The 13,531-nt window shown below is 32.1% G+C and overlaps 2 protein-coding genes across 2 annotated transcripts in view; one reads left to right on the top strand and one right to left on the bottom strand.

Moving 5' to 3' along the window:
• The window catches only part of LOC139815139 (FHIP family protein AGAP011705), a 197,076-nt gene extending 185,942 nt beyond the window's left edge, over positions 1–11,134 (top strand). The window contains exons 12-13 of the transcript XR_011732674.1: positions 9,120–9,431; positions 9,865–11,134. The gene's annotated coding sequence lies outside the window, so the exon portion shown is untranslated. The remainder of the gene's footprint in view (positions 1–9,119; positions 9,432–9,864) is intronic.
• Positions 10,808–13,143, bottom strand: E(r) (enhancer of rudimentary). The gene is made up of 3 exons (XM_071781808.1): positions 12,897–13,143; positions 11,892–11,979; positions 10,808–11,134 (listed from the first exon to the last, which is right to left on the bottom strand). Exons 1-3 carry the CDS (start codon positions 12,897–12,899, stop codon positions 10,914–10,916), a joined length of 312 nt encoding a protein of 103 aa, XP_071637909.1. The 5' UTR covers positions 12,900–13,143; the 3' UTR covers positions 10,808–10,913.
• Positions 13,144–13,531: the final 388 nt, after the last annotated feature.

The raw sequence follows: 13,531 nt of genomic DNA, 5'->3' as shown, positions 1-13,531 counted from the left end.
CGTCCAACACATGCACCAACTCCTGCCACGCCAGCGAGAGGACAGATTGTGTGCTTGTAGGGGAGGTTGATATAAGTAATTTGAGTATAGGAATGCATGTCCGCTGAAGCCTCATTTCCGTGCTACATGGCAGTGAAGTTGCCTTTTGGTAAAAGAGATAGCTAAAAATTTTATTTAAGAAAGCTGTTCAGAATTAAAAATCAGGCCCGTATATCAAATGTTGAATCAATCGGTCTACTTTGGAGTTTTTGCTTTTTTATCATTAAAGGTATGCCATGAATAAAACGTCAAAGGCCGATTGATTCAAAATTTAGTTTAGGTGCCTGATTTTTAATTCTGAACAGCTTTCTCAAATAAAACTTTTCCCTATCCTTTACCGAAAAGGCACTTTTACCTACATAGGTAATTAGACAACTTCACAGCCGTGTAGCACGGAAACGAGGCTTCAGCGGACATGCATTCTATACTCAAATTACTTATATCAACCCTCCCTATACTCCGTCCGATTATGGTTGGTTCTGCGTATAGGCGAGCAAAGTGGAGGTAAAGTTTCTAAAGCGTGGCGTATCGTATACCCGTAAATAGATGTTCTGTGGGCGGAGACCTTTGCGAAACGGACGAGTTTTCGTATACAAAGTGTGTCCCCATCTTTTTGTTACACCCTGTATAATGATCAAAATCATCCATAATAAATTTTTTAATAAATTTTGAATAAATAATTGAAAATGTTTTTAATGATGTTTATACGAGATTAACAAATTTATACGAGATTATGTCAAATTAGTTGATAGAAAGTTTTTATTGTGTGTAAAATCAAAATTTTACTTAAAAAATTGATAATTATTTATTTATATGATTCATAATTAAAGATTAATACGGATTAATACGCGCGGATTAATTCTTATAAAATAAATAAAAAATTAAGAGAAGATACAAAATAAATGGTAAACAAAAACATTTTTTAAACATGGATTTGTGAAACAGAAATTTGTGAAATATTTATCCGAATAGCTGAATAACAATTTGCTGAATATATATCTCTTTATAGATAATTATATTCTTAATAAATGACTAAAAATTATATACGACTATGAATATCAGCTTTTAAATATATTTATACATATTGTAACTGTGTAACATAATCTTATTTGTTACTAAGAAAGCACATGTTTCTTATTTTAAACTGTTTTATAACTAAGAGTTATTAAAATCGAGAAGGACACTTATAAATGTTAAAATGAGAAAAACAAAATTCTATAAATATTTTTCTCTTGATATTTTGTATCTGTATGTATATGTATGTATGTATGTATGTATGTATGTATGTATGTATGTATGTATGTATGTATGTATATAGATAGATAGATAGATAGATAGCGAGATAATAACATACGTAATAATACATGTTGTGTAATTATAATACAAATATAAAACTTTTCTTGTAATTATAGCATAAATATATAATACAAATTGTAATTATAACACAAATATATAAAAAATTCTAACAATTAAAAGAACATAGAATTAGTAAAAACTTTAGCATAATTATAACAGTCATTATGTTGCATATTTAAGGAATATTATAATAATGATATAATATATATTTATGAAGTCAGATAAAATCGCAAATACCATACAATCGCAATAACATATCCATAATAACTCCACACACACACACACACGCGCACACGCACACGCGCGCATACACACATTATAACTTTATTAATATATATGTATATTAATATATACATACATACATATATATATATATATATATATATATATATATATATATATTAATAAAGTTATCACCTATATTATCACACGATCAAAGCGCATGCGCATGTTGTGTGAATAGCCAAATCTGTTGAGAACAAATTTTGAAAATGACTGCTGCACATTTTGTCAATGGAATGTCAACAGAAATATAACAGAATATAATGACAGATTAACTGTAGAACCAGTAGAATATGCCATTTCGTAACTATTTACATAATGCATTCCATTTAAATGTGTACGAAATGACAGTTTCTGTCGATTATCTATTTTGTCAGATTATATCGACATGTTCTGCCAGCAAAACACGAGTTTAATGCGGACATAAATGATACCGGATCTGTTGCAATATCTGAATAAAATTAGATTTACATTGAAAATATTAAAACTATTGGAATCCATCATGGGAGCGGGGCTTACATCATATGGTCGAATATGACCAATTTAACCGCGTAATAAATATTTTGTACCGGTAATATCGCGTAGGTTTTTGATAAATATGTGGCTAACTATGCAACATATTTGCGAGTTGGACCCGTACAAGTCCCTCTGAGAGGAAAATTATAGAGAGGGAGAAAATATTCTGGGGTCCTATTACGTATCTTTTCACGAAGTAAACATGCGAAAAGTGAGAGAATTCACAGAGTATCTACGATTTCATTGGTCAAAATCTAGTAAATTTGCACTTTTCGCATTTTTACCTCGTGAAAAGATACGTAGTAGGCCCCTGAGCGTGGGTGTGCGGTTTTAATAGTTCACATCTCGTCACCTGTAACTCTTATAACGACAGTTTCGTTATCATTATAACACTGTGTACACGTGTATATTAAACTAAAAGTAAATTAATATATAGATATAATATTATTATTAAGATATTCTCACAATTCATAATTGCAAATTTGATAAGAATACTTTATAATTCTCTCTCTTTTCTTTCTTTTTTTTCTTTTTTCTTTTCTTCCTTTCTCTTTCCTTCTTTCTCTTTTTTTATTTATATTTAACAATTTATATAATTTCTATATAATTTACATATTTTCTGTTCTATAATTTAAATCAGTTCTTACAAATAATATAAAGTACATAAAATCTTATTATATTTACACGCGATTATATGATGCAAAAATATAATTATATAATTATTCCGAATATTTTTAAAAGCAATGCTAATTAGAACCCAACATGAGTTGAATGTAGATAATAGAAAGTAATCCAAATTAACATCTCTTGGTATTTTGCTTCTAATTAATGAAAATATATTGGAAATTATCTTCTTGCATTCATATATGTTTATTTATAGCTTGTATTTAATTTTACACAATCTATGAGTCCATATTATCCTAAATTTTTATTTCAAATATATTACATTTTATTTTATATATAAATTATATTTGAATGTTGATATGTTGTAATTAGTCGTAATTATTAATTGATTAATAATTAAAGAAACATAAATATATAAGTAAAGTTTTTAAATAATATTTTTTTGTGTTATTGTTATTTACAAACATATTTTTTGCAATTAACTACATAAAATAACACATATGCTGCAGATAATAACATATATAATAACAATATATATATTGCATATAATTATATTATTGTACTTATCACTTTTGTCAGGTTTTTGTATATATTTATCTATTTAACACATATCAAGAGGTTATATAAATGTATTAATATAAAGTTTAAGAAATTTCTATTCTTAAATTTTAAGAATAGAATAGTATATATAGAATAGAATAGGTATGGGGACGGCGCGTGCCACTCTTAGCCGCTAAGGGCGCTAGTGAAATTGGAGACACCGAGCTGTCACCGAGTACCGAGCATATCGTTGACGAGAAAATCTGTGTAACATAAACGTGAATATTTCGGAATTTTTTAACATGCCGGGAATGTGTGTGGCATATGGATGTAAAAATAAGGGAGAGCATCGGTTCCCGAGGGACAAGAATGACAAGATGATGAAAAATAAACGGTGGATCATCACTGCTATAAAACGCAAGGATTTATGTCCGAATACAAATTCGGGTATTTATATAGAATAGCTACTGCACTTCAAAAATTAATAAAAATAGGCTCATTCGACGCATTTTGGCACGAAACGAAAGAATCTGGCAAAAAAATGCGGCGGTCTGCCCTGCGAAGCGAGATATTTAACGTTAAAGTTGACGATTCTTAGGTTAGAAATCCTGTCATACCAACGTGATGTAGCGATCATGAGCACACACACATGTGTGTATGTCCTGCTTTATAGAAGTTGTGATTTTCGTTAAAGCAGGGCACATACACACGTGTGTATGCCCTGCTTTATAGAAGTTGTAATTTTCGTTAAAGCAGGGCACACACACACACGTGTGTATGCCCTGCTTTAGTAAACAATTTGTCAGCAAATTGTAACCAAATTGACACCAAATACGCGCAAAACTTGTCGACAAATCCGGTGCAATCTGTGTCTGCAATACGCTTGTGTTTTGCTAGCAAAGCTTGTGTACATGACTTGACACCAACGTGACGCTAAATATCGAGCAAAACAGCAAAAGTTTAACGGCAAATTTGCGCTATATTGTGAACAAGGCTTGCCAACAAAAGCTCGACAGCAAATTTGTGCCAAATTGCGAGCAAACCTTAATTGACGAAAGAACTTGACGCCAAATTGACACCAAATACCGAGCAAAGCTTGCCAGCAATCTAATAGCAAATTGTTGACAAATTGCTATCAAAGTTTGTTGACAAAACCCGACGCCAAATTGATATCAAATATCAAACAAGATTTGAGAACAATACTTAACAGTAAATTTGGCACCAAATACAGAGCAAATCTTGATGACACAGATTGACGCCAAATTGCAGCAAGCCTTGTTACGTAGCCATTAATAAATACTAAAATATATTTTTTTAGGGAAAATTAAAAGCATTAAATTATAAAAAACATACCTATAATTTTTTATTGATTTACAATTTTATTGATTTATTGATAAATTATTTTATACATATGTTAAAAGAAATCTTTATATTTATAAAACATTATGACATTTATAAAATCTAACGGTGGCAATACAATAATTAATTATATATTAATTACAGTAAATGTTATACAATGTGAATTTATATAAAATATCTTTATGGGAAATTTTTTTCCTCATCGTTCTTTTGGTTCTCATTGTTCTCATCACTATTCTCGCAATTTTTAGAGTTATCATCGTTGTCATTTGAATGAGCCTCGTTTGCCGATGTGTCTGTTAATGTTAAATATATTTCTATAATTATCGTTATTCTCGAAATCAAAGTGTTCAGAGTAGAGGAGACCGGAGCTAACTCGACGCTATTTTTTCAAAGGCAATTTTTAATATTTAATTAAAATTTTTAGGCAAATTCAATGGTATATATTTAAAGAGTTCCTTCAGGTACAAAATTGATTCAAAAAGTTTTGTTGTACGTCGCTTTGTTTTGCCGCTAGGAAAGGAAAAGTGACGCGAAGACAAATTTTCGAAATGAAAAATGCCGGGGTAAACTCGACACCCCGCCGGGGCAAACTCAACACTTTGTCTGATCGACACAATTTGATCTGGAACTTATTTTTTATTGTTTGAAACTGAAAATACATGGTTTATTGTGTATTTGGAAAGTACAATAATTCGAAATTAAGTAAAACAATCATTGGAAATAATGAGAACAAAAATTGTTGAACTTCTAATTATTTTCATCTAAACTCATGTCTAAAAAACAATTTATGCAAGTAAATTCACGCGAACGTGCGCACACATTTGTCATTAGCCATATGATTGCATGACAAGCATCGTTTGTTATTGGGAGCCGATGAAACGGCGTGGTGTCGACTTTGTCCTGAACGTCGATTATTTTCACTTTTGTCACTCCAAAAACATAAAAATTTGGAAAATATGCAAAAACTATTACCGGATTCATATAGAGCATCACCCATCAAAATCACTTACATATAGATTCGCAAGAGTAAAGATCGATGAAAGAGTAGTTTTTGAGAGATCAGAAAAATTACTTTTTACCATCAAAAACGCTTATGTCGCTAAAAATTACACCATAACTCAGAATGTCACCAAATTCCATTGATAATACTGGCACATAAAGACGCATTTACAATAGGAAAGGCAAGTTTCTACGATAGATTTAAATTGGCAAAAAGCTTAATGTCAAGTTTGCCCCGGTTTCTCCTATCGGTCGAGATTTTCGGATCATCGGTTTTAGAAGTGTAAGGTTTTTCCCACTTTAAAATAGCAGGTTTATTTTTCTAAAATTACTAGCTATTTATAAAAAGTGCTCTGGAAAAAAGGAATTTAAAAAGTAGTCCTAAGCACTGCTTAAAAGGTGACAAAACTCCGATTTAAAAATTGGTCAAATACATCCATAGGAGCGAGATCCTGAGACAGTCATACTTAAAATTAATCTCGTTTAATTAAACAAATTTTAAATACAATTAACGTTTTACGTTTCGACTTTATATACTTAGTCTTCTTCAGAAACCTGATACATAAGAGATAATACATAAAAAATAATTAAAAAATAAAAAAAAAATAAAATTGCTATACATAAAAAGGATAAAGAATAAAGCCGCATACTTTGGACTGATTTGCCAGAAACGTAGATAAGATCTACACTATGACATAGTATAGACCTTAGCCACAATTAATGTATATACGAGTTGTCAAAAATAAAATAAAATAAGTCAAGTAATAAAATTGTTACTATTATCTATACTGTTGTTATTATTATCAAACAATATTATTTATTATTTGACAGTGTAAAATTGTAATGCATATATTAAAATTACATTAGGGCTAGAATATAAACCAGAGCCACAAGTATGAGAGCAATTCCAAGATCTCAAGACGAGAATTAACCAGATCTTACAGGACGGAATTAAGGAGTCTGGATTACTGATTGAAATCAAAGTAAGAAAAGAAAAGAAAAGAAAAGAGAGGGGGGCCTCTGCATTTGTCTACGAGATCAATTCTAGAGCTAGAATATAAACCAGAGTCACAAGAATGAGATCAATTCCAAGATCTCAAGACGAGAATTAACCTTACAGCGCCCCTTGTACTACTGCGATCAATGTCGATCTTCCAATATGGCGTCCCAAATGAGAATATCGGAAGAGCCCTGCTCGCTGGACTGGACTCCTTGCCTCAATCCTCCCTCTCGGACGAAAGCTGCCGCAGCTCTCCTTTTCCTGGCGGTGAGCTCTCCTTGGTAAGTCGAATCTCGCTCGGTTGGTCTCCAAAATACGTGCCGCTTAGCTCAATTAGTTACGAAAGAAAGAAAACGTACTCTTCTCGTCCGAAGAAACGCAGCAAGAGCGGCCATGACACTGAACGAGAGCGAGGAAGGAGGTGGGGGCGCTTTGAAAGTGGCGACTCATGCGTCGCGCCATCTGAATGAAACGATCGGGCGTTTGCAAAACGCGAAGGAATTCGAGCGCGTCAATTTGTTCTTAAGTTTTGTTACCAAAATTTGCTCAATATTTGGCATCAATTTGGTGTTAGGTTTAGTCAACAAACTTTAACAGCAATTTGGTACCAATTTGTTATCAGGTAGTTGCTAAGCTTTGCTCGGTATTTGGCGTCAATTTGTTCTCAAGCTTTGTCACCAAAATTTGCTCAATATTTGGCATTAATTTGGCGTTAGGTTTTGTCAACTAATTTTAGCGGCAATTTGATGCCAATTTGTTATCAGGTACTACTAAGCTTTGCTCGATATTTGGTATCAATTTGGCGTCAATTGTGTACGCATGTTTTGCTACGTATTTGCTAGCAGTTTGTCGACAACATTTGATAAAACAAATTTTGATGCAAATTTGTACCATTTCTGAAACCAAAATTTGTAGCAAGTATTTGGCATTATTTGTTCGAACAGACTTGGCTATCTGGGGAAGTTGTAATTTTCGTTAAAGCAGGGCACATACACACGTGTGTATGCCCTGCTTTATAGAAGTTGTGATTTTCGTTAAAACAGGACACATACACACGTGTGTATGCCCTGCTTTATAGAAGTTGTAATTTTCGTTAAAGCAGAGGGCACATACACACGTGTGTATGCCCTGCTTTATAGAAGTTGTGATTTTCGTTAAAGCAGAGCACACATGTGTGTATGTCCTGCTTTATAGAAGTTGTGATTTTTGTTAAAGCAGGACACATACACACGTGTGTATGCCCTGCTTTATAGAAGTTGTGATTTTCGTTAAAGCAGAGCACACACACAGTGTGTATGTCCTGCTTTATAGAAGTTGTGATTTTCGTTAAAGCAGGGCACACACACACACGTGTGTTGCCCTGCTTTATAGAAGTTGTGATTTTCTTTAAAGCAGGGCACACACACGTATATATTAGTTATTTATGCCTTCCAATACTCAAAATAGCTGCTATATTTTCCAAATTTTTTTTATTAATAACTTTTTAACGAATAACGAGCGCGAGCTGAAACCTTCTGAAGGTCACTCAGGAGGGTGACTTTGACAACATACTAAAATATCAAGGTCATCCAAGGTAATCCCCCCCCATCTAAACAATTACCATATTTATGCATTATAAGTATGCATACGTTTAAAATTCGCACACTTTTGCATGCGCGTGCGACCACGGAGCATGCGCGTGTGGCCGCAGGGCATGTTCATGATCGCTACATCACGTCGGTATGACAGAGGATTTCTAACCTAAGAATCGTCAACTTTAACGCTAAATATCTCGCTTCGCAGGGCAGACCGCCGCATTTTTCTGCCAGATTCTTTCGTTTCGTACCAAAATGCGTCGAATGAGCCTATTTTTATTAATTTTTGAGGTGCAGTAGCTATTCTATATAAATACCCAAATTCGCGACTAAACATATGTTTCATTATATGTCTATTAATTTTATTGTAAACTCACTACTTTCAAAGCCGGTGGTAATATAATCCTCAGGTCTAAAGTGGTTTGTGCACAGCGAATTTGTATTCGGACATAAATCGCGTTTTATAGCAGTGATCCACTAATGGCGTTTTCGATTTACTACTCAACCCGACTCGGATCGCATCAATGGACGTGGAATACATACATAAGATATGTATGTATTCCACGTCAATGATGCTAGAGTCCTGTATACATGATGCGACCCGAGTCGGTTTGAGTCGCAAATCGAAAACGCTATATGTCTAACATAGCGGCTTCATACTGATTAAAAACGCTTGAATCATCAATCAGATTATAACGACCTTTTAAGAATAGTCGAACGCGGACTAGCTCGATCGCCGAACCAGGGGCTCGATTGGAAGACCCAGAGGCAGTAACCAGATTTTAATTCACACAAACAAAGTTTATTAAATGATCAAATTAATACAGATTTCAGCAAATTCGACGGGAGGCCAATTTTCCCTGTGATGTGTGCGGGGTCCTTTCTTCAATTTTGAGCCGCCGTATTGAAACTGCCATTCTGAGTTTTGGAAATCTAATACCAGATTCGTTATCAGTGACTCTAAAAATCTCTGGATCTAGAACGCTCCGATTTAAAAATTGGTCAAATACATCCATAGGAGCGAGATCCTGAGACAGTCATACTTAAAGAAGTTAAGTTTCGACTTCTCTTGCGAGTGCGCCGCCACCTATGCCACTAACATAGCAATTCTCAACGCTCGCATCCTAGCGAAAACCAGCGTAAGTACGCAATACAAACCTTTAAGTTATGAATTTTTGTATGTAAATAATTTTTTTGAAGTTCTAGATATTGCCACTCACGGTCGATTTAAATTACTTTAATTCTTATTATAATATGTTAATATAAATTTTTGAAATTTGTATTTAGCACTAATGCGCGTTATATATTATCAGTTGCTGCAACATGCAGAAATGTCTCCTACTTTTACAATATTTTATATATATTTATACATATTTATTTTGTTTATATAATTTTAAATCTATTTGTTACTAAAAAGTGTTGGCTGACATCATGGCCAAGATAAAATTGTTAATTACAAACAACTAATTGGTCACAGACGTTAAAAACTGACAATCAATCACAAACGATTTACAAACGAAATACACTTATTAAAAAAATTAAAAATTATCAAATTTAGTAATTTCTGTCTAGCTTATAGAGGTCAAATCTTTCAACCGTGTACGACAGCTGGTTTCACGGAGATCAAGACAAGGCCAAGCTAGTACAATTCTAAATAAGTTTCAACTCAACACATGAAGCGAGGTCCACCCTACACCCCCATGTGTAGCAAGGCGAAACAAGATCCAAGCTAGTACAATTCCAAATAGGTTTTCGTTAAATAGTACAGTATATATTTTAAATTTCGCGTACTTTTACGTCACACTGTTCAGAGAATCGATTGTGTATCTTGAAACAAAGTGAAAATTACAAAAGTGAACAGATTTATTAGATTTCGAAAAATAAAATCGTAGATATTCTAGTGAATTTCCTCACTTTTGTAATTTTCACCTCAATCCAAGATACAATCGACCCCCAGAAAACGCACATGGAACTCGATTTTTAGATGAAATAATTATTTCCCAAACGTTGAAAATATTACAGACGTGTTTCCCAAATTATTTCACATTGATTAAAAAGAAAAATATGTTTTCAAAATTGTCTGCTAACTATACGCTCAATTAACTTTTGTTAATTATAAATAAACTATTATTTCCTAAACTATGAGAATATATTCCTAAATTTGCCCAAACAATTACAACAAAAAATAAGAAATATCAAATATGAATTAAAGCCAGTGCAATTCACAAATTAAAATTAATTTTGTTAATTATACCAGCTTTATATATAAATCACAAATAAAAAATTATGAATTAAGCCTGTGTAATTCACGAATCAAATTTTAATTATGAATTAAAGCCTGTGTAATTCACAAATCGAAATGGATTTGTGAATTAAAGCTTAGTGTAATTAATAATTTAAAATTGATTTGATTTATAAATGTTTTAATTACCAATTTTGCAACCCTGCTTGAATGATATACTTTACGTAAAGAGGAAGGTATAAAACGTAATTACTATATCAAAATATAATAAGATATCGTAAATTATAGATTTATTACAACAAATAATATATAGATGTTTAAAATTATCTTATATGAAATTATATGAAACACACACGTATACATGTACTTTATATACTGATTATTCTCCATGTCCTGCAGCTCTACGCAGTAGTACATATATCTTTTCCTTGATCCAATCCTTATTATAGGGAGCATAGGTATTTGTTGATTTTTGATACACAAGACAGGATAAATCCGTCAACTGATCAACGAAATCAAATAATTGACTAATGTCATAAGTGATAGTTGGAGTGTTTGGATTTCGTCTCTTCAGATGTTCTTCATAAATTTTACAAACACCTGTAATAGTAAACAAATAATTAAAGTATGTAAAAATATTATAAAAATACAATTTTGATTCATAATCATCTATATACATAAAAACAAATGTCTGAAACTGTACAGGGTTGGGTACGTCCCTACAAAACGCCCTTTTAGACCCCTTGGGGTAATAAAGTATCCATTATCTATAAAAACAAATGTCCTGACTGACTGACTGACTCATCAATGTCCAACCCAAACCCTTAAACCTAGAAACATGAAAAGAGTATGACGTAAATACCCACTAAGATTTTTAGAAATTTGATTCCTAATGGGATGAAAAGGAGCAAAATGTGTTCACGGATTCCTCAATATCTCTTAGGCCTGATGAGATTTGACTTGGTTTTTGGTTACAAAGGTTACCCATACAAATGCTTAAAAACACAATTTAGGATTTTGCCCTAATCGACCTTAGGACAACCTAAAGGGGCAAATCTAGAATCGGGAATAAATTATAGAATCCTTCACATACTGTTGCAAAGCAAGGATATCAAGCTAGTAGATCATATAATACATAAAAGACGAACTGCATTCTGTCGTAATATATTTTTTCTATTTTTAATGCTTATAGTCTAGAATGAATTCACTGTATGCTGTTTAATATATGCAATTAATGTTTTTATTCAAAATATATAATTATATGTATCATGCATAATTAAAGAATTAATATCTTTTATTAAAGTTTATAACTTAAATTTATAATGTAATATTATTATAAATTATAATGTAACATTACCTTCCATGCATTCATTAATGCTTTCATAATCAGAATATGTTCTTGTTTCAGGTCTGTCACCAGGTTGTACTAGTAGTATTGTATGAGACTAAAATCAAATAAAATAGAAGTTAATAATAATAAAAACTTAATATACACTATTGATCATGAATTATAAATATTAATCGATTAAACTTATGCCTCTATTGTCATGTTATACTTATATACCATGTCTCTTGATAAAAAATTAATAAGGAAGCAGAAAAACTCCAAGTTTTTTAATGTTACAAAAATACCAATTGAAATTCATTACAGTCCATATTATAAATAGCTATAGTTTCTTTCTACACTTATAGATTTGCCTATATTATCACTAATTATAATATAGAGTTAATCGATAAATCTGGAATATTATGATTTGCCATTATATATAAGAAAGGTAAATTTTATCTTATTTATGAGATATTATCACTATCAATATACAATATATAACATACGAGCAATATAATATATAATATACACACAAGTTTTCCTTTTTCAATTATTCAATTATATGTATATCAAATAATTAGATAACTTATTTTTCTTATTTAAATTTAAGTAAAAATCAAGATCATTGATTTCAAACTAGGCATATTATTCTCTTGAGTTTCTGTTCAGTATTCTGTTCAGAATAATAAAAATAACGGACTATAGAAACATTCGTGATTAGTACCATTACTATGAAATCATATTTTCAACATTTTTCTTAAGAGTTCATCGAAATTAACCATATTTATGTATCTCGTTCGTCTTTCAATAACAAACTACTAATAATCTATTTATAAATATAGAAATTTTATAATTTCGAACAATTTGAAAGTACAGTATAGGTTGAATCCCATTATTGTCATATATCCACAATGTACTACAAATACAGATGCAAGAAAATTTGTTACAATGTTAATGTTACGAACACACATAATTGTATAATAAAGTTGATTCTCAGAGATAGACATATAATGATGGACAAAAAACTTTGCTTACCATTTTTATTTATGCGCTATTAGCGAAGTATCGATCATAGAATGATTAATCAGCAATTCTCGCAGACAGCGATTCAGATAATATGGGACGATACGCCCTTTAAAGGACTTGAAAGCTAGAAAGAAATCTGTCGGAATTAAACGCGAGCAAATTACATTATACAAGTGCAATTGTCGACAAATAACATTTCCTAGATTCTTCGATAATGTGTTCGTCCCAGAAGTATGTACCATGTGTGTTGAAGAAAAAAAGTCTCTCAGCCTGCCCTCTAAAGAATTATCTTCAAACTAAATAGAATAGTGGGAAGAGAAAGGCCCGTATTCATAGGTCGGTATTCAACATTGATCTCTATAGTGTTATGAAGCGACGTGGTAGCCAATAAACTTTTGGTTCTTACGGAAAAACAACACGTTGATTGGCTGCCGCGTCGCTTCTTACCGCGCGGCAAGCGTTTTCGTGTCCTGTGTGAAAAAGCCATAAGGCAGGGCACACACTTTTCGTAGAACATAAAGGTGGAAGCACATAAAATTGCAGGAGCCATGAGCAGAAAGCAGAAGCCATATGCGCATGCGCTATGGTATCCGTAGCTCTACAGATACCATAGCGCATGCGCATATGGCTTCTGCATTCTGCTT

This window comes from Temnothorax longispinosus, chromosome 6 (genome assembly GCF_030848805.1).
Source record: "Temnothorax longispinosus isolate EJ_2023e chromosome 6, Tlon_JGU_v1, whole genome shotgun sequence".
NCBI classification, from domain to species: Eukaryota; Metazoa; Arthropoda; class Insecta; order Hymenoptera; family Formicidae; genus Temnothorax; species Temnothorax longispinosus.
Note: the sequence above shows the minus strand (reverse complement) of the source record. Positions and strands in the feature narration are given on the sequence as shown.